At 42.8% G+C, this 22,168-nt stretch overlaps 1 protein-coding gene across 2 annotated transcripts in view; it reads right to left on the bottom strand.

Moving 5' to 3' along the window:
- The window catches only part of Net1 (neuroepithelial cell transforming 1), a 33,089-nt gene extending 11,605 nt beyond the window's left edge, over positions 1-21,484 (bottom strand). Inside the window, exons 1-3 of one of the 2 annotated variants that reach the window (XM_021180428.3) lie at positions 21,237-21,484; positions 16,088-16,154; positions 10,769-10,828 (exon numbers count right to left, since the gene is read on the bottom strand). In XM_021180428.3, coding sequence (XP_021036087.1) covers positions 10,769-10,828; positions 16,088-16,154; positions 21,237-21,364 — 255 coding nt within the window. In that variant the 5' untranslated portion in view covers positions 21,365-21,484. Of the gene's footprint in view, positions 1-10,768; positions 10,829-11,586; positions 11,605-16,087; positions 16,155-21,236 lie in introns of those variants that run through there. The other variant, XM_029468427.2, reaches the window with a different exon arrangement.
- Positions 21,485-22,168: the final 684 nt, after the last annotated feature.

Below are 22,168 nucleotides of genomic sequence, written 5' to 3'. Positions count from 1 at the left end.
CCTGTATGAAAAGGCACAACTCTAGATTCTTGGGTGATAAAGTGTAGGCTTTGTAGCCGAGACCCTAGTGTGTGTAACTGTGACAGGCTGTATGGAAATGGAGAGGCAGGGGTAAAAGCTTTTGCAAGTCCAAGTAAGCCATGCAGTTAGCAAGTGCCATTCAGGGCTACCCTCCTGCCTGACACATGGGTGGGAAAGCTCGGGACGTCTAAAGGTTGGGCTTCTGTGAACCTCCAATGCCTCGCTGCTTCACCCAGGACTGAGTAAGAGCACAAGGATGAGGAGACAGACTCCTTCCTACAAGGCCACAGGCGGATGACCGTGCAGGCACCTGGCTGCTAATGTGGGGCTGGAGGTGTTGAAGGTGGTTAAAAGGTGACTGGGAAACCAGGCAAATCTCACAAGGCATAAGGTACCAAGAGCTTGAGGACACATGCAATGTGTCAACAATTTTAAACATATGAGCAACTGTTTCACAAGTAGAACAATGATTTTGCAAGAAAATACTAAATTTCCTTTTGATCCACTGCATCTGAAGCAACAAGAACACACAACTGAAACCACTCAGCCAGATCTGGAGTCATTCGGGAGGGTGTGGAGAAGGTATCTGCATGGATTTTCTTTGGAAAAATCTGAACGAAAACACAGTCCAAGGGGTAAATACTGGAGGAATGACCACCGGGAAAAAGAATTCTGTAAACGGAAGAGAGAGAAAGCAAGAAGGAGGGGAAGAGGGAAAGGAAAGAGCTACAGATCTTTACTGAGCATCTCAGATCTGTCAGCAGGGACAGAGGTAAATCCTGGCAAGGGGGAAGGAGAATCAGTGGGAAACAGTGAGAGGAGACTAAAGCATGATTTACCAATGTACAGACTAGCACCACCTTGTCCAGGAAGGGCCATGGCTATGTCTGTGACTACACATTCAGGCCACCACAAGGGTCTCATAGGACTTTGCATCTTGCTATTTTGAACTTTGAACTTTCAGAGTGGTGGAGACTGCTTTAAAGTTGATGACTATTTGTATAAGCAGCTGCTATATGGCTTTACTTGGAGGCACGTGAATATCATGGACTTTCAGGTAAGATCAAAGGTCCTTCGAGATAATACAAATAAATAGTGTAGGCCAGCAGGACCTGCTGAGACACCTGGTCCAGTTAGCTTCCTCAGTTAAAAACCAACGAAAGCGAGGCCAACACCATGGCCACAGACAGTCCCAGCAGGGAAGAGAAGGAAGTGCAGTGGAGTTAGGAAAGAGGCTGCCAGGGAGTTCTCATGGGTCTCTTACCCAATGTCTTCTCAAAACTGTTTTTCCACTTAGCTCTGTGTGAAGTATGGCCAAGATAAGGAGGGGAAAGGATAGTTTTCATTTCCCTCTTTCAGCTGGGACCCCAGAGGGAAAGGCTGATGTCTCAAGCAGAAAGTCTATGTGAAGCAAACTGGACCTAGCATAGTGGACCAGTTAAAACCAAAACAACAGCAAACAAACAAAAACAACAAACCTTTGGCTGACCACCAGTAAACTCTTAGTTTCATTTTTAATGTGTAGGTTTGTTGTCTACTCTTGAACAAGACAACTAGATAACGTCCCAAAGGCACAACATGGACATGTCCACGTTCAGCTGGCACAGACTAGTGACCCATGCTCTTCAGTTTACTCAAGAGGAAACTTAAAGGGAGAGGTGAAGAACAGGAAGGGAACTCTGTGTTACAGCTCCATGCATGTGACTTTATTTAATAATGCTACAAAATATCACTGCTGTCACCTGAAAGACGGAAAAAGATGGGAATTTAAGAAACTTATCCAAAGGTGCTGGTGACTGGGTGCCTGGAAACTGTTGAACGTGTTCAACTTTGTTGTGGTATATCTTCCAGACAAGAGAACAGGCATAAACCCCTCAGCATATGTTCTGGTAACCTACACAGTGCCTAGAATGCACTAGAACTAGGCTCAGAAGAACTAGATTTCAAATCTAAACCTCCTGAGTCCTGTGCTGATGTTCATTTAATAATTGCTAATGTCTTAAAGAGGAGACCACATGCAAAGGCTGGGACTTCAGGTGACTTACAATAACAGGATAGGCACAGAGATAATTCTAGTTGGTTAACATTAGGAGAGGCCTTATTTCAACCAGTGGTCATGTCCGATGAGGCTCTCAACAGCAAGGTTTTCCCAGCTCTTGACTGACGGTACCATGGAGCTAATCAACTGGTTGAATTTCCATTGTGTGGGGAATAAGATGTGAAATATTAAAATTTATCCTTCACTTATCTAAAAATAGCACAGCTTGGTAAACAGAATCAAGTTTCTGATAAAGTTACTGGTTTGCAAGGCCCAGCTTTAGTTAGAGAACCTTTGTTCTGCCCGGATGGAAAGGTCACACTGCGTCCTCTGTCTACCAAAAGGGGACTGTTAGGCTATCCTTATGCCTACGGTGAAAACTCAACCTACATTTAGTGTGAAGTAAATTTAACCTTGAAAGTAAAAACACTTTTTGCTGTAGGTACTGCTTCCTTTTATCAGGTAAGTTGGCAAGCAGGCTCAGGACTGCCGAAGACCAACTAAGTTCTCTGCTGCCCTCTACAGGAAATACTGTGAAATGCAGGGGCAGCCTGCTCTTCTCAACATGGTAAGTAATCACGTTTGTTTAGGTTACTCTATCGATGATTACATAAACAAGTTTTTCATTTGAAGAAAAACATAGATTATTTATACCTCTGACCCTCATGTAAACATTTATTTAAGTGTTGTATACTGCATGAAACACATTCCACAGACCATAAATACCTCAGGACCTTTTCTAAATGCAAGGAACTGTTCTATTTTTAAAACTCTAGAGTTAAAAAATCACAAACATGTAACATGTATTATTTTCCTACTAAAATAGTTAAGTTATAAATAACATTCAAAGTGTTACTAAAAAAGGACGCACCAATAAACAAATGGGAACTTTTGAGAAACCTACTACTAACAAAAAAGGACAGATGCATTATGAAAGAAATGAGTAATGAAGTTATTTGTGGATTGTTTTTTTTAAAAAGTCACTGATTTAAAAAGTGTGTGTATTCAAGCTTTAGTAAGCGCTTTGGTGTAGAAAAGAGCTTAGCTGAGGTCAATTAAGTGCTATTGAACAAGAGTACAAAAGATGATGTTTGCATCTTGTTCTTTGTAAAGATAACACAAATACCGGAAAAAATGAGTGCTGCTATTTGTGGTGACTTTGTCTCAAATACACAGGATAATAATAATTTCCAGTACAGTGTATTAGTTTCTATCTTGAAATTTATTATTATTATTATTTTTTGTGTGTGATATGTATGTGTGCAGATATGAATCAGAGGACAGCTTTAGGGCCTGGTTCTCTCCTTCCACTGCGGGTTCTGGGGATCAGACTCTGGGTGTTTGGCTTGGGTGGCCAATGCCTTTACCTCCTGTGTCATCTTGCCAGGCCACATCCCTTCTGATGCACTAGGATGTTGGATTCCTCCCATTTTCTCTGAACCTAAACTGGCCCAGGTTGCTGCATCTTCAGCACTCTTCCCTCTCCTTACTCTGAGTTCAGCCCCTGCTCCAGCACTGCATCGTGCCTCACCTGCACTGCATTGTGCCTCGCCTGCACTGCACAGTGCCTCACATGCACTGCATCATGCCTCGCCTGCACTGCATTGTGCCTCACATGCACTGCACTGTCCTTCATCTGTACAGCATTGTGTCTCACCTGCACTGCATCATGCCTCACCTGCACTATACAATGCCTCACCTGTACAGCATCAAGCCTCACTTGCACTGCATTGCTTGCCTTCCACCGTGCTCGTTAACTGTTGCTGCGTGTGGAACAGGTGACGCAAGGGCGTCTCTGACTAAAAGCCCACAGGAGCTGGCAGGTAATAAGCTCCCCTCTTTAGAGTCTCTTGAGGAAACAACTCCACGGTGCATTTTACATGGCTCTTCCATATGTCCCAGCAAGAACAGCTCTTCCAGGCGCGGAAGTTGGCTTAATTACACACATCACATGTGCAACCTCCCATTTCACTGTCCATTTAGTACCTGAGGACACATCTCAAGATAGGCCATCTGTCAGTGAGAGCTCATTCCATGGTGGGATCCCAGGCATCATCATCTACACTGAGACTGGCCTTACAGACAGGACGCACACGGTTTCTGCAATTGAATCACTCAGCACCACAACAGTGGAGAGGAAGGTTGGGCTGGATTGAGATGCAGGGCAAGGTAGCAGCTTTATAAAAAGTGCCGGCAAGTGAATAAAAGGGGAAAACTGTAGTTTTAATGAACTGATTTACATTTTAAATTTTAATTAATTTTTATTAATAAAATTAATTTTACCATTAATCTTTAAGAGCCCTGAAAAAATACTCAGCAGATTCTTCTTAATGTTTTCTGAATTGTGGTGGCAACAGCCAACTTCAGCGTCCTTGTCGTCTGAGTCATTACACTTACGCTAAGAACTGAAGCAGTGCCGCATGCTAGGAAGAGACACTGACAACAGCCATTAGGCAAGGAGCAGACTGGGGCACGGTGGCCTCCTCCATGCACACTCAACTCATGAGAGCTTCTTGTAGGGCTGTGGCGAAGGACAGTGGATCATGGTAAACGGGAGTGGTGCTTCCTACTCTGCCCACTGGACGGATGCTCACCCTCACTGGATCAGATCCTTTGGCATCTGGTCTATGACTATTTATCTGGTCTGTGTTCTTGGAACCTTCATTGGATGACCACAAGAAGCAGTTAGTTTATGAGGGGAGGATAGCAGTCCATATTCTCTTTCATGTTCTGAGATTAACTGTCTTGTTGCTTGCCACAGACTTTGCAATGACCCCGATAGTCCATAAAACATTATGTTAGTCTTAGGAAACAGGAAGTGTTCTGGATGCCTTAGGAAATAAAAAAACATGCCATGAAAATTCTGAGGTTACCACACTGGGGAAGTTTTAATAGAGCTAGTGGCTGGAGGCTTTCTGGACCCTCCTTTGAAGGACAGGCAGCCCTAAATTTCATCCACCAATCCTAGAACACAGCAGTAGGCAGGGCCCAACAGTTCTTGAGGAAGCATTCTGCTGCATCTGGGAACTCTTTGATCCGATAAGGAGACAGCCTGAAAGGCTGACTGTCAAGGTACTTTCAGAGTCTTGAGGTTTGGGTGGGACTCTGAGCAAGAGAAATCTCTGTAGCAGGCCACGATTTAAGCTACCCGCTTTACACAACTGATCCAGTCCGATGAGTTAATAACAGATAAGAAGGCTGTGTGATACCTCTGGCAATGTCAGGAACAGTTTCAGAATGCAGAGCCCTAGGATGTTAGAGCAAGGTTAATGCCTCCCACGATACAAAACTGCTGCTTAAAACAGCTTCAGTGTGCTGCGAACCAAATAAGGACTTAGCACCCTCTTACAAATAGCATGTCATGACATCAGAGCTGTCCCATATGAGCAGTGTCAGGCAGAGTGGAATTAAAGATTGGGCAAGTGTCAGAGCAACCTATGATATGATGGAAATGGGCCAATTGGAATCATGCTTGAGCAAGAGTACAGGACACCAGTAAATTATATTAATTCATGAACCAGACCACCACATTCCCTGGTGTACTGATACTTTAACTGTAATTGGTGGTAGGGCAGCTATTCTCTACAACAAATTGACAGAATATAAATGGATTAGCTTCACACATCGCTGTGAGCAGAAAATGGACCACCACATTGTATACATTAGACAATTTCCTAAGAGATGGGTTAAAACATATACTTCCAGGAGACAGAGTGATAAGGTGCACACTCAGCAGTTCATCCCATGGAATGGGGGTGGGGTGGGGGAGGGAAAGACGAGGCACAAGAGCAGATTTTTACAGGCTCTTGAGCAGTAGCAAACACTTTAGCTAATTGGTAAGGGGCCTGAGGAGCCATATTGAAAAGCTAGAAATAGGAATCTGTGAAGTAGACATATGGATGAATGCATGGCAGTGGTCATTAAATAAAAAGAGGCTTCTGTTTCATGTTAATCAGAGCTAGGGAAGAGGAAGATTGTGTAACAGAAAATTTATCTTTTATAGGTCCTAGGTCTGATGCAGTGATCCATGATGCTAACAACTGGACACAGCAGCACTGCAAGCCAGGGCATTAACTCACTCCCTTAGGACAATGTCTGCCTGGTTTGCCTGTGCTATAGCGTGTGTCCTAAGTGCCTTCCTCTTTAGTTTTGAATAATGTTCTACTGTGTGTATATGTCATTTAGTTGTCCTTCCGATTGCTCAGTAAGGTGTGGGATCCATGCTACTGGATCCACTCTGTTAGTACCTTCTTGTTGAGATGCTACGAATGATATTTATGAGATACTGGCTTATTGTTTTTCTTGTACTTCCTTTAGCTTTGATATCAAGGTGATTCTGGCTTCAGAATGAATTAGAGTGCAGTCTCTTTTGCTTTCAGTTGTTTGGTTTGGTTTGGTTTGGTTCCTGGAGAGTTGGAGGACATGGTAATTCTGTAAACATTGAACATAATTTAACCAGTGAAACTGTCTTGTTCAGGGCTCCTGGCTCAATCGTTTGACAGTCACAGGCGTATCCAGCTTTTCTCTCTGCTGTGTGGGTTGGTATGTCTCAAAGGACCTGTCACTTGTCTAGGTGGTCCAACATATTGGTGGAGTTTCTCATGGTGTTACTTTAACAATGCTTTACTTTTATACAGTTGGAGGAATGTTCTTTCCCTATATTCGTCATTTTCGTCACTTGGGCCTTCCCTTTTCCTTGCTCAAGCTATATAAAAGTCTGTCAGTTCTGTTAAACTTTTTCAAGAAATGCATTTTGGTTTCACTGGTTTTCTCTTGCCCGCCTTTCCACGCCCTCTCTTCCTTTTGTCAGCTTTACATGGAAACTGATTTTCTTCTGCTAGACCCTTAAAGTGAAGTTAGGTGGTAGCCGTAAACTTGCGATTCTCTTGCCTCTGCTGTTCTGGAGTCTGGGCTGTGCCTCCAGGACCAGATGTGTTCTCCTTCTCCAGTGCCTGCCAGTTTTACAGTCTCTGTCATCTGTCCTTCAGTGCACTGCTGTGGCATAAACTCTTTCACATACTTGGTGGATTTTCTATTTTTTCCTTGATAATTGTTTCCTTGTTTTATTTTTATTAAGACCAGAAAAAAAACAGTCTGTGTTATTTCAGTCTTGTAAAGTTTATTAAGGGTTGTTTTCCAGTCTAACATGGGGGAAAATGTTCTTTGTGCATTTGAGGAAAACGTGGATTCTGTTATTGCTGGATCAGATCCAAGTGGGTTAAGTGCTGTTTAAGTATTTGATTTCTTTACTGATTTTTTGTTTGGGTACTTATGCCAAAGTTGGGAAAAATCTAAAAAGTCATAAAATTCACAGTAAATAAGAATGCAGTTGTGTGCTTTTTATCACAAGCTGATGGCAAACTATGAAGCTATAATGTTTTTTGAAGGTAAATGCACAGAATTAGCAAACTTTGTAATTATAGCTTCAATCACCTACACTCCAGACTAAACACAGGTCTTCCTGACACAGAGAAGTCAACTGACACAGAATGTTTAGTACAGATATACATACATACATACATACATACAATGGCTCTCTGAAATGGTTAGTTAGTGGATTATGATAGCCTATGTAATCCTATTATATAAAGGGATTCATACATTGTCAAGTGATATATGAAAAGAAATTGCCTTGGTAACAGATTAAATAGCTGGCTACTTTTAAAGATTTTTTGTGGTCAGAAAAATGTTCCTGTATATTAAAAAGCACAATACAAATTAAAAAGGTATAAATATATACTCAGCAGTCTAAGCTAATCTACACTCATACACTGTGGGCACAGCAATGGTTTCTTAGAACATTAGTCTTGGTCTTTGATTTTTATTTTTGACTAAGAACCACAATTTTCTTGTATCTATCTTTGGTTTTCTTTACTTTCATCACTGGCACCAGCAGCTGGCTTTACTTTATGGAACTTGTCACAGGGAAATAATATTTGCTATTTTAGAAGACAGTAGGTAAAGATCAGCTATATCAAAAGGCAGATGGCATGCACAGGCTATTTACCAACCAAGACTGGCTAAATCACTAGCTTGCTTTTTTTTTTTTTTTTTTTTTTGGTTGTTTGAGACAGGGTCTCTCTGTGTAGCCCTGGCTGTCCTGGAACATACTCTGTGGACCAGGCTGGCCTCGAACTCAGAAATCTGCCTGCCTCTACCTCTCAAGTGCTGGGATTAAAGGCGTGTGCCACCACTGCCCGGCAATCACTAGCTTTCTCATGCCAGCCACATACAACTACCTTCAACTGTTCATATGTGTGCCTAGGAAGGTTACCAAATTACTTTCGATGGCTCCAAGAGGTCACTTATCAAAAGAGGTGTTTACAGTATTAAGTTGAAAGCTGCCAAATCATTATTTTCATTCCTGATACCTTAAAAAATTAATCCTGATGCCTTAAAAATAATTTCTCATTTGTGTATTATTTCATTATACTTAATCCAAAAATGGCAGCGTATACCAATACTTAGAATGTAATCTCTGATACACTTTTAAACTCTTCACAGAGCTGAGCTTCCTACACATGAACATCACAAAAAACCCTAAACACACAGTTACAAATATGTTTGGAAGCCCTCTGTGTTTTTTTTTTAGTTACCTCTCTACTTAAAGAACCCTTCCATGGGGTCAGCAGAAAGAATGGAAATAGACAACCTTGGGAGGTAGGAGGTGGGGTTGGGGGTACCCTCTAGGGTACCTCAGACCTGGGAGGTGAGAGACTCTTAGAACTCAAAGGGAGGGACCTTAGATGAAATGCCCTACAGTGGGGAGAGGGAACTTGTAGAGTCCATCTCCAGTAGAAAGACAGGTCATCAAGTGGAGGGATGGGGTTGCCACCCCACAATCAAAAACTCTGACCCAGAATTGTTCTTGTCTAAAGAACTGCAGGGACACAAATGGAGAAGAGCCTGAAGGAAAGGAGGTCTAGTGACGGATCCAAATAGGATCCAGCTCAAGGGGAGGCTTCTAGGGCTGACATTATTACTGATGCTATGGTGTGCTTACAGACAGGAGCCTAGCATGGCCACTCTCGAAGATGCCCAACGAGCAGCTGAAAGAGTCAGATGCAGATTCTTACACCCAACCAATGGGCAGACGCCAGGGAACCCTGTGGTTGAATTAGGGAAAGGATGGAAGAAGCTGAGGAGGAGGGCGACCCCAAAGGATGATTAGCAGTCTCAACTAACCTAGATCCCCAAGATCTCTCAGACACTGAGCCACCAACCACAGCACACACCAGCTGATATGAGGCCTCTGACACATATACAGCAGAGGACTGCCTGGTCTGGCCTCAGTGAGAGAAGATGCACCTAACCCTCGGGAGACTTGAGGCCCCAGGGAGCGGGGAGGTCTGGCGGGGGTGGGGGTGGGGTAGGTGGGGGGGTGGGGGAGAGGGGGTTGGGGGAGCTGACAACATCCTTTTAGAGACAGGGTGGGGGGTGGAGGGGAGGGAAGTATGGGATGAGGAACAGTTAGAGCATGGACTGGGAGCTGGATAAAGACTGGACTGTAAAAAAAGATCAAAAAATAGTATTGTTTTTAATAACATCTATGGCCACTTTTGACATCATGTCAAAAGGCAAGTTTATAGCTAGAAGCAATATAGAGGTGAGAATGTGTAATAACACATCAGGGTATGTGGCTAGGTGACTGAACATAAAGATAAATGAAGTAACCAGATCTTGGCAATGGGAGAGACATAAATAATACACACTGGCTACATCAGAAAGGCAAGTGCGGGGAGCTGCTGGAAGAAGAGCACAGTTAGTGTGTTTCCTAGAGAGCATCTCGAGAATGCCATATTCTAACCCAGGGGTTTTCTATTCTGACTACATAAAAAAATCATGTGGACAGAGAAAAAGGAAGCCCACCCTGCAAAAGTGGATGGATGGTCCCAGGTTCTGTGCTGTGCCACTGCCTAACTTATGCCCCAGCATTTACCAACTGACAAAACCTGGTTAATTCCAAGAACACTAGTTCTGGCTTAAGAACAGTTTTAATAAAAGAGTACCCAAGTATTTTATATAATTTTGAATGCTTTACTACAGGCCACATATTTGAGGCCAGCTGACTTGTAGGCTTGCTTAGTTTTTGTGTTAAAGGAAACAAAACAAAAACCCAATTGACCCAGTATTTAATGTTTGGGAGATTTTACACAGAAGTTTTGACTCCTTTGAGTCTTGAGCACACCAGCAGGCCAGAGCACAGAGAGCCTGGTCGTCTGGGAAGGGCATGGTGCTCTTATGACCAGCCCTTTTTGCTTGCATAGATCATGGCCTTGGCTATTTACTATCACAGCTTATCACTGTTTTGAGAATGGTTTTCCTCTTACTCTCAACAGGAAGTAGAACCACAAAAAGAGGAAAGACACCATGACCAAGGCAATCTGTGAGAAACAGAGAGAGAGAGAGAGAGAAAGAGAGAGAGAGAGAGAGAGCACTCGGGACCACAGTACTGGGCCTGGTATGGGGTTTTGAAACTCCGAAGCTCACCTCCTAATCCTTCCAAACTGTTTATCAACTGGGGACCAAGCGTGAAAATCTGCGAGACTGTGGGGACTACTCCCATTCACACCATCAGAGGGGCTCTGTAGCAATCCGTTCAGTTTTGTACTTACAAGAAATGACACCTTTCCCCCTCCCAAACTCACATTGTTCCCACAGCATAGGAATGAAATGCTGTTTGTATGTTAACATGGGAGCAGAGCTTACCTTCAAATCAAGGCTGCTAAGGCTTACAACATCATCATCTTTCTCTCTTCGTTTTCTTTTCTGTAAGGAAAAAAAAATTGGCTCATACATAAAACTATGTTACTGTATCAAACAAAGATTTCATTCAGTGGAAAAACCACTCCAAGGAGCTGGGGCAGTTAAGACTGATGGCTGCTCTTTCATTGGACAGGGGTTCTGGTCCCAGCACCTATGTCAGCAGTTCATTCTCTCCTGGGGATCCAATGCCTTCTTCTCACCTCTGAGGGCACCTGTACACATGTAGGTGCATACATAAATAAGATAAATATTACTTCAAAAGAAAAACGTTATTTTGAATAGGGAAATTCCAAATTGTCTCTGGAATAGGCATGGCTGAGTGCTTTCTTGCAGAAGTGACACTACATTACAAAAAACCTTACTCATGTGGCATTTGCAGACTCTAACTCTTAATTAAGTTATGAGCCATATGAACTGGTACAAGAAGAAAATATTTTATGCAGAAATGCAGTGGGTTTCTAAAAAGGAACTTAATGTTTATCAAGGGGTGAGGGAAGTCTTTTTTTGGGGGGAAATCCTTTTCTCACAGCCTAAACTCATTTATTACCTAAGCAGGATTTATCAAATGCAAGAGGATCCGCCATGTCCTGGAATAGTTTGAGCAATCAGTCAGCTCTGCTTGCTGCCAGGGCAACTATGTAACCTAATAGTTCCTACATAGTTCCTAATCAACACTGAACCAACACCCCGAAGTAGCATTTGATCTTTCCACACCTCAACATAACAACACATTCTACCTCTTACAAATACCCAAAACTGACCATCTAAGGCTCTCTTCTAGTTCTTGACGCCAGGAGAAGGACTTGGAGTGCAATCAGAACTGAGCAGAGTAGTTAAAAGAGGAAGGAAAAACGCCTCGGTAGATGAAGGAGGAATGATAGAGCCAGAAAGCTAATCAGACAAAGCAAGCCACTGTGAAAATAAAAGGAGTTCTGTGTAACCTCCCCTCCCCAGCCTGAAACCTGTTTGCTCAGGTTTCAGTGTTAGAGAGCATGGGGCGGAGCTTGCCGCCCTATCAACGTCCTGCCACTCCCACTGCCTGCCTCCTGCTGTTCCGGAGCCACCTCGTGTTGACCAGCAACCTTACTCCAAGATGATTTGGCGGGAATCGGGCCCCTTCCCCCTCCTTCATAACTCGGTGCACGAATTAGTAAAAGGGAGCTTTGATCAGAATTTTTGTCTTAGCTACATCTTTCTCTCGTCCGCCTAGCTCCCTCTTCTCTTCCAGGTTTCCAAGATGCCTTTCCAGACTAAAACCCAGACATGTGAGCCGCTGGCCAGCCACAACAGTTCTGTGTAGTAGAAAAGCTATCTAGCCTCCCCCCTCCCCTCACCTGCACAAAGGAGAAACAAAACGTAATTTAAGTGTGTGTGTGGAGGATCTCAAGTTCAAATCCTACAAAAATCACCCCTTGGGAGCTGGAGAGCTGGCTCAGCTGTTAAGAGCACTTGTTGCTCTTGCAGGGACCCAGGTTTGATTCCCAGCATCCACACAATGATTTATAACCACCCATTACTCTATTTCCAGTGAAGCCAATACCCTCTTTTGACCTCCATGGGCACCAAGCAGGAATGTGGTACATATATACACATGCAAGCAAAACACACATAAAACGAAATGAATAATTTTATATATATTAAATATATTAAAATAAATTTATATTAAAAATTATAAACAAACCCCAGTCCAAAATTATTCCCAGAAAGAAACACAAACAAACAAACAAACAAGCAAACCCGAAACCCACTACTAGGGAATGAAGGCACACTAGAAAGAAACATTCAAGCAGCCACAGCTGCAACACAGCCTTCCCAATCGCACTTAAAAGGCACTGAGAAATGATATAGTAATGAAGGAATACTGTAAGTAGTCCTGAGAAGAAACTCCAAAACCAAAGTGACAGATTGTAAGCAATCTTCACTGATTGGAAAGTCACGTAAACCGGACGGTGGTGGTGCACACCTTTAATCCCTATACTTGGGAGGCAGAGGCAGGCATATCTCTGTGGGTTTGAGGCCATCCTGGTCTTCAGAGCAAGTTCCAGGACAGCCAATACTACACAGAGAAAACGTGCCTTGAAAATCTAGGGAAAGAAAAAAGGGCCATTTTTTTTTTTTTTTAAAGCATGACTTTGCAAGGCCAGCTAATCCTAACTCCTAAATATTTCTGTGTGGGGAACCTGTATATTAGCTAGCCAACAACTTGCAACGGAGTGCTGACATGGGTTAGGAGAGACTGCAGATGGACAGACCTCATAGGAAGGACAGGAGGAATGAGAGGAGGAGAGAACTCCTAAGGAGAGACTGTGGGGAAAGAGCGCACACAGGATCTGTGAGTACACATGACACATGGCCATTTGCACTTGTGCTCACAGGAGCAGAGACAGCTGACAGGATCAGAGACGGTGGACCACTGCTCCTTTCAAATACATTCAGCCTTCATTTCCATCTCTCTGGAAGTTAGCTGTTAGTACACAGCAGGTGGACACAGACTCAGCAAGTGCTCAGACAATCAGCTGTTGGGAACAGAAATAAGGGGGTCCTGCGGGCCCTGGGGGAAAGTGGCCTAACATCTGGCCAGAGTTCTTGTGCTCTGGGCAGGCGGATGCAGGCAGAGCTGCCAGATGCTTTTCCACACGTCCCCGGGTGGGTGAGCATGCCTGACCCACGCAGCAGGGGTGAAAAAGGGGCAGCTACCTTGCTAAAGCCCCAGGGTTGTAGGAGAGAGGAATGAGGGAAGAAGTTCCCAACACTGACCAGAGTGCACAGCGGGTCTTAATGGAGCAGACTCGCTATGGTTTAAGAGCTTTATTATAGAAATGCAGGGAGAAAGAGAGAAGGTAGAAAGAGGGGGTGAGGGAGAGAAAGAGGAAAGGCTAGAGAGAAAGAGAGAGGAAGAGAGGAGAGGAGAAGACAAAGAGAAAGGAGAGGAGGAGAGACAAGTGAGAGGTGAAGGAACAAAGGAGTAAGAGAGCAAGAGATCGAGGTGCAAGGTGCAGGCTGAACAGCCCTTTTTATAGTCTTCACTGTTGCTAGGTAACTGGGGAGTTTAGCCTGAAGGTCAGTCGCTTGGGCCATGCCTGGGCCATTGCCTACGTGACTACAGACCATGCTTCTCTTGTGGGAGCTGTGGGAGGTGGTACCATAGGCCAGGACCGTTGTTCCAGGAGCATGAGGAAACGTGTCATGTAGGTGAATTATGACCATCGGGGTTCAGACCTCAGCTTGACTGGAGACCAGCTTGCAATTATCCACAATCAGCTGCTTCCTCCCACTCTAACCCGATTTGCCAAGAGCTCTGTGCTCTCATCAGACCGGTAGATAGAGTAAATTCTCAAACGTGTGGGTTGTGGTCTGCAGATTGCTCATGAATGGAAGGCTTGATCCTGAAGCAAGCAGTGTTTGGGGGGGCTTAAGAGGAAAGAGCTGCATCATGAGGGTCCTACCTTCATCAATGAGTACTCCAACTATGGAAGGAGGGTCCTAGTTGGAGAAAGGTCTGTGGGAGTGTGCCCTGGAAATGCAGACTGTGTCTGGCCTCTCCTGCCTTTCCGGTTTCCTATCCATCACAAGGTGAGGAGACCTGCTCCTCCAGGTCTTTCTCATATGGCCCAGAAACAATGGAGTTGCCAACACTGGCTGAAACCCTGGAGACTGACAAAACAACATTTCCCCCTTTCACGTACCTGTTATAGTAAAGAAAAGGGTCGAAGGCACGGGATCATTTTCTGGATTCTCAGTTTTGTTTCTAGTTCTATTTACCAAACGTGACTCTATCTCACCACGTCTTAATCACTTACAGCAGTTACAGGGTTCCTAACTTGTACACCCGTGGCCTGGGTCTCCTTCCATGAGAACTGTAGAACGGGGACTCAGATCTCTTTTAAAGCCACACAAAATGTGGAGTCATTCGAAGGAAAGTGACTTTTTTTTCCCTAAAATGACAGTCTTTTCTTGTATGAAGAGAGAGTATCTCTCCACTCAACCAGGTCCTCTATGTTCTTCAACGCTTTCAGGATTTCCCCATAAATGTTGCACACATCTTTTCAAGGACTTATTTCTATTAAATTTGATCCTATTTCCACAATGAAAATATTTCAAATGAGTGTATAAATTGTACTAAAATCATAAAACTTTCTATGTAACACTGGATAAATGATACATGTAATGGGTAAAAAAGTATTGGAATGCCCAACAGAAAAATGAAATGCAGAATAGAATACAGATTAATCATGTTTTGTTGAATCCATCTAAACATCCAGACATAAAAACAACACTTGGCAGAACTGAAAATGAGTCATTTTTTTAATATTTTCCTTATATAAGAAAAACATAAAAAAAAAATCATGATTTACTTATATGTGCATTTCAGTATACTAAGTTTTAAGTACCAAAAAAAAAAAAAATCAATTTTCTTATCGTATCACAGAAAATTAAGTGACTCTGTAAAACCTTGTCCTAGGTTTGGAGAGATGGCTCAGTGGTTAAGAGCACTTCTGGTGCTTCGACATGACAACTAACAACCACGTGTAACGCTGGTTACAGGGCATTCTGGCTTCCATGGCAATGTGTGTACATGGTACACAGACATATAGACATGCAGGCAAGACATCCATATGCATAAAATAATAAAAAAAATCTTTAAAAGACCCTCCTTACCGTAAAAATGGTTTCTGTCTTGAGGGAACCAATAAAGGATAATTATTTACTCATACTATGTATGTGTTTATACATACATATATATATATATATACTTATATACACACATGTATATAAGTATGTATATATAAATATATAATGTCATCAAACATTTTTATATTTTTAACATGGTATAAAAACTTGTTGGAGCTGGAGAGATGGCTCAGCAGTTAAGAGGACTGACTGGTCTTCTGGAGGTCCTGAGTTCAAATCCCAGCAACCACATGGTGGCTCACAACCACATGCAAGAGGTGCTGGTGTGTCTGAAGACAGCAACAGTGTACTCATAAAATCAATCAGTCGAAAAGAAGTTGTCAAAGAATATAAAGTAATGTCTTACTTTCTAACACTTAAAGGAACAAAAAAGTTCAGTATTAAAGGTGAATTTATATGAGTACTTGGAGACTATTTTATTTACTCTAAATAAAACTTTCTTCAGCTTGCTGGGAATAAAGGGCTAAGTACAGCTTCAGCAGCTCTGCTTCGGAAGTACAAGTGAGCTGTGCAGCAGAATGGAAGATAACCCAGGAGTGTTTGGAAATGAAAACTCAGGTAGCTACTCACCAAAGTGAAGTCCCAGTGTGGGCCAGGGGTTAAAAATGTGAAGGAGCTGCCTCTCCGAAGGGAGCATCTACGGACAGAAGAGTCAGACAGAGAGAGTGATTTCAAAAGTTTATACTTGACAGATAAAGAGCTATCATTTTTACAGTCTTAGTCTCAAACCTAGTTAAAATAGTGATCCAATGTCAGCAGCTGCAGAGAGCAATGTCTTTCCTGATAGTATCAAAATATAACAGGGTACATACCATCCTCAGAATCTTTACACTGAAAGGAGACTATATAATTAGTGGAGAGATTACTATTCAAAATAATTTTCCAAAACAAACACAGTTCATCTCATGAGTAAACACACAACTCAAAAATATAAAATCTACTACTATGACAGCAGCCTTGATAATTATATTATTAATAATGAAAAAACAAATGAACTCATAACTATACTTGGTACAATTCAAAACTTAGGGCTAATATTTTAATATAAGTAAAAAAATAAAATAAAACCAAATCCTCTTATTTACATTAATGTAAATTTTTCCTGATTTGTAAAAACTGGAGTTAAAAGCAAGAGGAACCTGCTTTTACCTTTCTAAAATACAGGCCTGTATATTCACAAAAATGGTAAGTGTCTACATTGACAATATATATATATATATATATATATATATATATATATATATAAAATCAAAACACGACATAGGTGATAACCATGAGCTATACTGCTAATCACTTAAGATGTATAGAATGCAGAACAAAGATATTTTTCCAACATGGATAAATGACAGCCAAAGGAAAGCAGAAATAGTCCCGAGCTTGCAGAAGCAAGGGATCCAGTTATCATCCCGTGCCTTTTGGCAGAGGTTCAAATGGGAAAGGGAGGATAAGCTTTATAACAGGACAAAGTGGGGAGGCGCAAGCATAACCCGGTTGGAGCTGTCCTGGGGAAGCTATTGGTGGGCTAACCTGAAGAGAACATGACGTGATAACCGTGATAACTGTTGTGACTGGAGATAAAGTGTGCATCTGGCCTTTTCTGGTTGATTCTAAGATGTCAGGGTGGGGCTGGAGAGACTCCTGTAGAGGACTTGGGTTCTCAGCACCACGTGGTGGCTCTCAACAACCTTAACTCTTAACTCCAGGGATGCAATGCCCTGTTTTTGGTCTTCATGGGTACTAGTCACACACGTAGTGCATATACATACATGAAAGCAAAATACAAATTTTATTAAAAATAAATCTTAATAAACAATTTAAGAAGCAGGCCAAAACTTTAAAGCAGACAGTTGCTAATAAAATTCTAGCTTTTTTACATAAACTTTTATACAAATTAATATTTAGCTTCTTAGCCAGGTCATGGTCCATTTGTAAATCTGACTCTTACCTTGACCATACATTATCTTTACCATACATTATACTACAGATGTATGTATGTGTATACACACACACACATATATATGATATATACATATATATATATGTGTGTGTGTTTATATATATGTATATATCACAATATGTATGTATATATCACAATGCTACAGATGGCAAAAATTACAAGCTTTTCTAAGTTAAAGAGAAAGCAGAAGGGTGTATATTTCAGCAAAGACAATAAAGGAAAGAAAGATGGCTACCAGAAAAGCTTCACCAAAGAACAGTAAAACTGACTGTCAGGATAGCCTGTAAAAAGCACCTGCCACCCTGTTTGATCTTTAGGGTCCACATGGTGAAAGAAACACACACATGCCTATACCAGCTCCCCAGACCCCCCAAAACCAACCAAACAAATAAAAATGAAATAGGAATGTTTCTTTCACAGAATATACTTTGATCATACTTTTCCCTTTCCCAGTTCCTTCTGGATCTTTCCCACCTCCTCACCCACCCAACTCATGATCTCCCCCCACATCAAAACAAACAGGAAAAAGAACAAAACACAGAAAATCCAAAGAAATGAAAAAAAAAAAAGACATTAAGACAAAAAAAAAAAAAAAAAAACTAAAACAAACTCGTTAATGTGCAGGATACATATTTTAACATAACCAACCAATCAGACAAAAACATGGTGTCTGTTTTGTGTGGGCCAACTATCCGAGGTGTGGTGGTCTGAATAAGAATGGCCCCTATATGAAGTAGAAATTGCTGGTTTCTTCGAAGACTCATTGTGTTATATGATTTTTTTTTCTGGAAACTGTCTTATGAGAGGATGTTTTTGCTGAAGCAGACAAGAGAAGATGTTTTGCTACGACCAGACACATGGTGTTTTTCTGGAAGCTGCCTGGAAAAAGAGCATGTGATGTCTTGCTGGAGCAGACACTTGAGAGGACACATGATGCTTGGAAAGTATATATTTATAATGCAACAGACAGTGGATGACACTCTCACATGGTTTTGTTTTGCTTTCTTCACTGCTTACTGCTTGTCATGAGAGAAATGCACCAAAGAACTTCTCATGATATTTCGATGGCTTCTTGCAGCTTCCTTGAACTTGGGCTGATTGGCAACTGGCAAAGCTTCATGGTTTTCTCTGGATCAAACAGCCCTTGTTAATTCGAGAATGGTGTTTGCCAGTGGATCCAGCTACCACTGCTGATTCATGAGAACTGAGCTACTGATATCCTGACATTGAAGACTGGAATCACCCCCTCTAAACAGGTCTACATCCGCCTTTGCCCTGTTAACCTTTTCATTACCTCTGGTGGGTGGTAGGCTAGAAGGGAGGTTGAAGCATTTAAGAACCCTTACTAAAGTAAGTTTTGAAAATATCTAAGACAACACCTATAGGCTTATATATTTGAATGCAAACTCTTGAAAAGGATTAGAAGGATTAAGAGGTGTGGCCTTGTTGGAGGAGTATGTCACTGGGAATGAATTTTGGGGTTTCAAAAGCCCATGCCAGGCCCAGTCAGACTGTCTTCTGCCTGCAGATGGGGATAAAGAACCCTGGCTACTTCTCTAGCACCATGTCTGCTTACATGCGTCCCATCATGATGATAATGGACTAGCCTCTGAAACTGTAAGCCAGGCTCAGTTAAATCTTCCTTTTCTAAGTTTTGCCTCAATTATGGTGTCTCTTCACAAAAATGGATCAGTGACTAAGACACCTGGGCATGGGCCTTGCTCCGGAGTGTGGTTGATATACCAATACTCCACTGGAACAAAACAAAACAACAATTTTCCTTTTCCCAGGAGGTATCAATTGCAAACAGCTTCTTGGTTCTGGGTAGGATGGTGTGTCCACTCTCCCATTCTCAGTGCTAGGATCTTGTCTGGTTTGAACCTGTTGCAGGTCTTGTGCATTCCTTCAATCTCTGTAAGTTTAGATGTGTATCAGTGCTCTTATGTCTGAAGGATACTGTTTCCTTGGAGTCTACCAGCTCTGGGCCCTAGAATCTTTCCTCTTCTGAATCAAAAAGGCTTAAATTCACTGCATGACGTGACCAACGCCTCCCAAGAGAATCTAAGGTTCCTGAGAGCAAGCGCTCCATCTGCTTTTGTTCACCTGAATCCCCATCATCCTCAACAGTGTCTGATGCTGGGGCAGGTGCAACTGTATTACACTGAGCGTGGAATGAAGCACTGCTTCTGTTCATCTTCAGGAAGTCCCCCTTTTCTGCTCCTTAACTAGCCCATCCTAATTCTTGTAATTCTCAGTCTCAAAGATGCCTTCTTTCTGCACTCTGACTTCTTAAACACACGGTCTGATTGGAAGAGAGGAAGTTTCAGAAGGCAAGAATTCTGGTAAATATTGCCTTAAACTTCAAATTCATAAAAATCAGCACTAACTGAAAGAATCGAGCTCTTTATAGAGTTACTTAATACAATGGGTTTACCCATCCCTTGATAATCAAAGTAAGGTGTTTGCTCTTTCCTCAAAACCATTTGGCATGATTAGACTATAAGCTATATAAAAGATTAATTTAACATCCTATCAAATGACCTGGGCATCGAGGTTCACACTGCAATCCGAGAACAGGGAGAAGCTAAGGAAGAAAGACCAGTTTTTAGGCAGAACGGTTTGGAGCCTGCTTGGTGACAATTCCTCTTCTCACCAACAGTCCTATGGATGTAAGACCACCTACAGTTCACCAGTTTCCATGGAAAACAGCTCTGGTACAGAAGTACAATATGAGTTTGTGGCCAGCGTCTCTACACAGGTAGTGAGTTACACAGTGAGAACTTGTCTCAGAAACAAAACCAAAAAGAACCTGAAATCATGTCAAGTGGACCATGGGGATGTCTGAAAAGATGGAGCAGACACAGCACTGTTACTTTTACAGATTTAAAACTGACAGACAAGATTTCTGCCGAGTTTTCTGCAGAGGCCCATGATAAGTACTGACGTTCACACAGTGCCTTATATGAAGCAGACACTATCATAAACTCACTGCATGGACATAGATTTGAACAAAGTTACATACTTTGTAACTCAATGTATAACGTTATAATGGGAAACCACTGCATTCAGTACTTTGAGACCATTTCTCATATTTCGAAGGGCAAAAGAATGACAGAGTAGTCCAGACAAATGCCATTTCAATTTCCTATTTAATAAAAATATTATGACTCCCACAGCCTCTCTTCCAGACACAGATTTCTGAAATCAGTCTAGTGTTTGCCTTTCCCAGACACATAGAAATGAAGACACAACACAGAATGTGAAAATGTGCTAATAACTGAAAAGCCAGAAAGAGTCTTTCTCTGATCTCTTCATTCCAGGAGCCTGTCATGTTCTGGTCTGCAAAGGACATTTCATTTGAACAGCCGCTTTTAGGCTGAAAGGGTTGGTATCTGTTCAGGTGACAATTCCTCTTCTCATCACAGGCTCCACGACAGTCTTGATCTGAGCGCCTGCATCCACAACTAGTTTCTGGTAGAGAACAGCTCTGGTGCAGAGGTACGGTTCCCCAGGGACGGGGTTAAAGGAGATTGTCAACAAGTCCAACGAGTCCGCGCCTTCTACGCAGGGCCGAGCAGTCGCTGTTGGGGCCCTCGGTGCAGACCGCCGGGCAGCGCACTCTCCTCCCGCGGCATTTCTGCCCGGCCTTCCCCAGCCTCCCCTGCTGCACTGCCAGTCCTTGGTCACCCACCGTCCGGTCCATCCCCGTCCCGAGCCTCCAGACTCGGTCCCCGGCTCTCGCCCACCTCCCGCCACCCTCACCTCTCGTTCGCCGCCGGCCCGGGTGTGTCGGCCGGAAGCCCCGCGGCAGGTTCCTCGCTGAGCATTGAGACCCTGCGGCTTCTCCTCCGAGGCCGGGGCTGCTTCTGAGCCGCTGGCTCTGGCTCCATGTCCGGAGAGGGGGGCGGGTGGGGCGGTGGCCCAGTGCCCAGGGGACCGATCGTGGCGGGCACAATGCCCGCCAGCTTCTGCGAGGCAGCAAGTCCTGCCTTCTAGCAGAGAGCGGCTACCGCCGTCATCCGGGGATTTGAAAATGGCGGCTGGCCAGAGATCGGCCAATCAGAGAGCGGGAAGCGGTTGCTAGGCTACGTGGAGTCCCGCCCCAATCAGAAGACTTCACACCAAACTTTTAGGAGCTCCAATGACAAAGAGAAAGTGGTAGAGTGAAAGTTAGGAATTTGGGGATTTATTCTAACTACACACCGTACTCCTGAAAGACAGTCTCTATTCACTAGAACTTTCACTTGCAGGGCAGGAAAATGGATCGGAAGCTGTTTATCATTTGTTGTTGCTTAGCGTTAGACAGGATGAAGGTATTGACCTCAAAGCAAGAGGCAGCTGGACGTATAAACACTAAGTTATTCATGTGGAATATATTCCCAATTGCCAAAGACAATACTTTGTTCTCCGGGATGTCTCTAGAGAACCAGTGAAATCTAGTTATGTACTCCTGTCTTTCAGTAAGTAGGACACAGTCGCCTTACCGAATGGAAAGGGCTGCTTTCTCTGCTTGCAAGACTGCAAAACGTGCGGCATGAAACAAGGGACCCTGCTCAGGTTATTATGTGAAGATTGGTAAATAAAAACGTTCTCTGATTTTAAATATTGCTAATGGTCTTAAATCTAGTCTCTCTTGTATACAGGAAGATATTAATGATGTTGTGTATAATAGAAAAATTAAAGGCAATCTAAAT

The sequence above is a fragment of the Mus caroli genome, unplaced genomic scaffold (genome assembly GCF_978045245.1).
Source record: "Mus caroli unplaced genomic scaffold, Mus_caroli_1 scaffold_15, whole genome shotgun sequence".
Lineage (NCBI taxonomy): Eukaryota > Metazoa > Chordata > Mammalia > Rodentia > Muridae > Mus > Mus caroli.
This window is presented reverse-complemented; position numbering and strand designations above follow the sequence as displayed.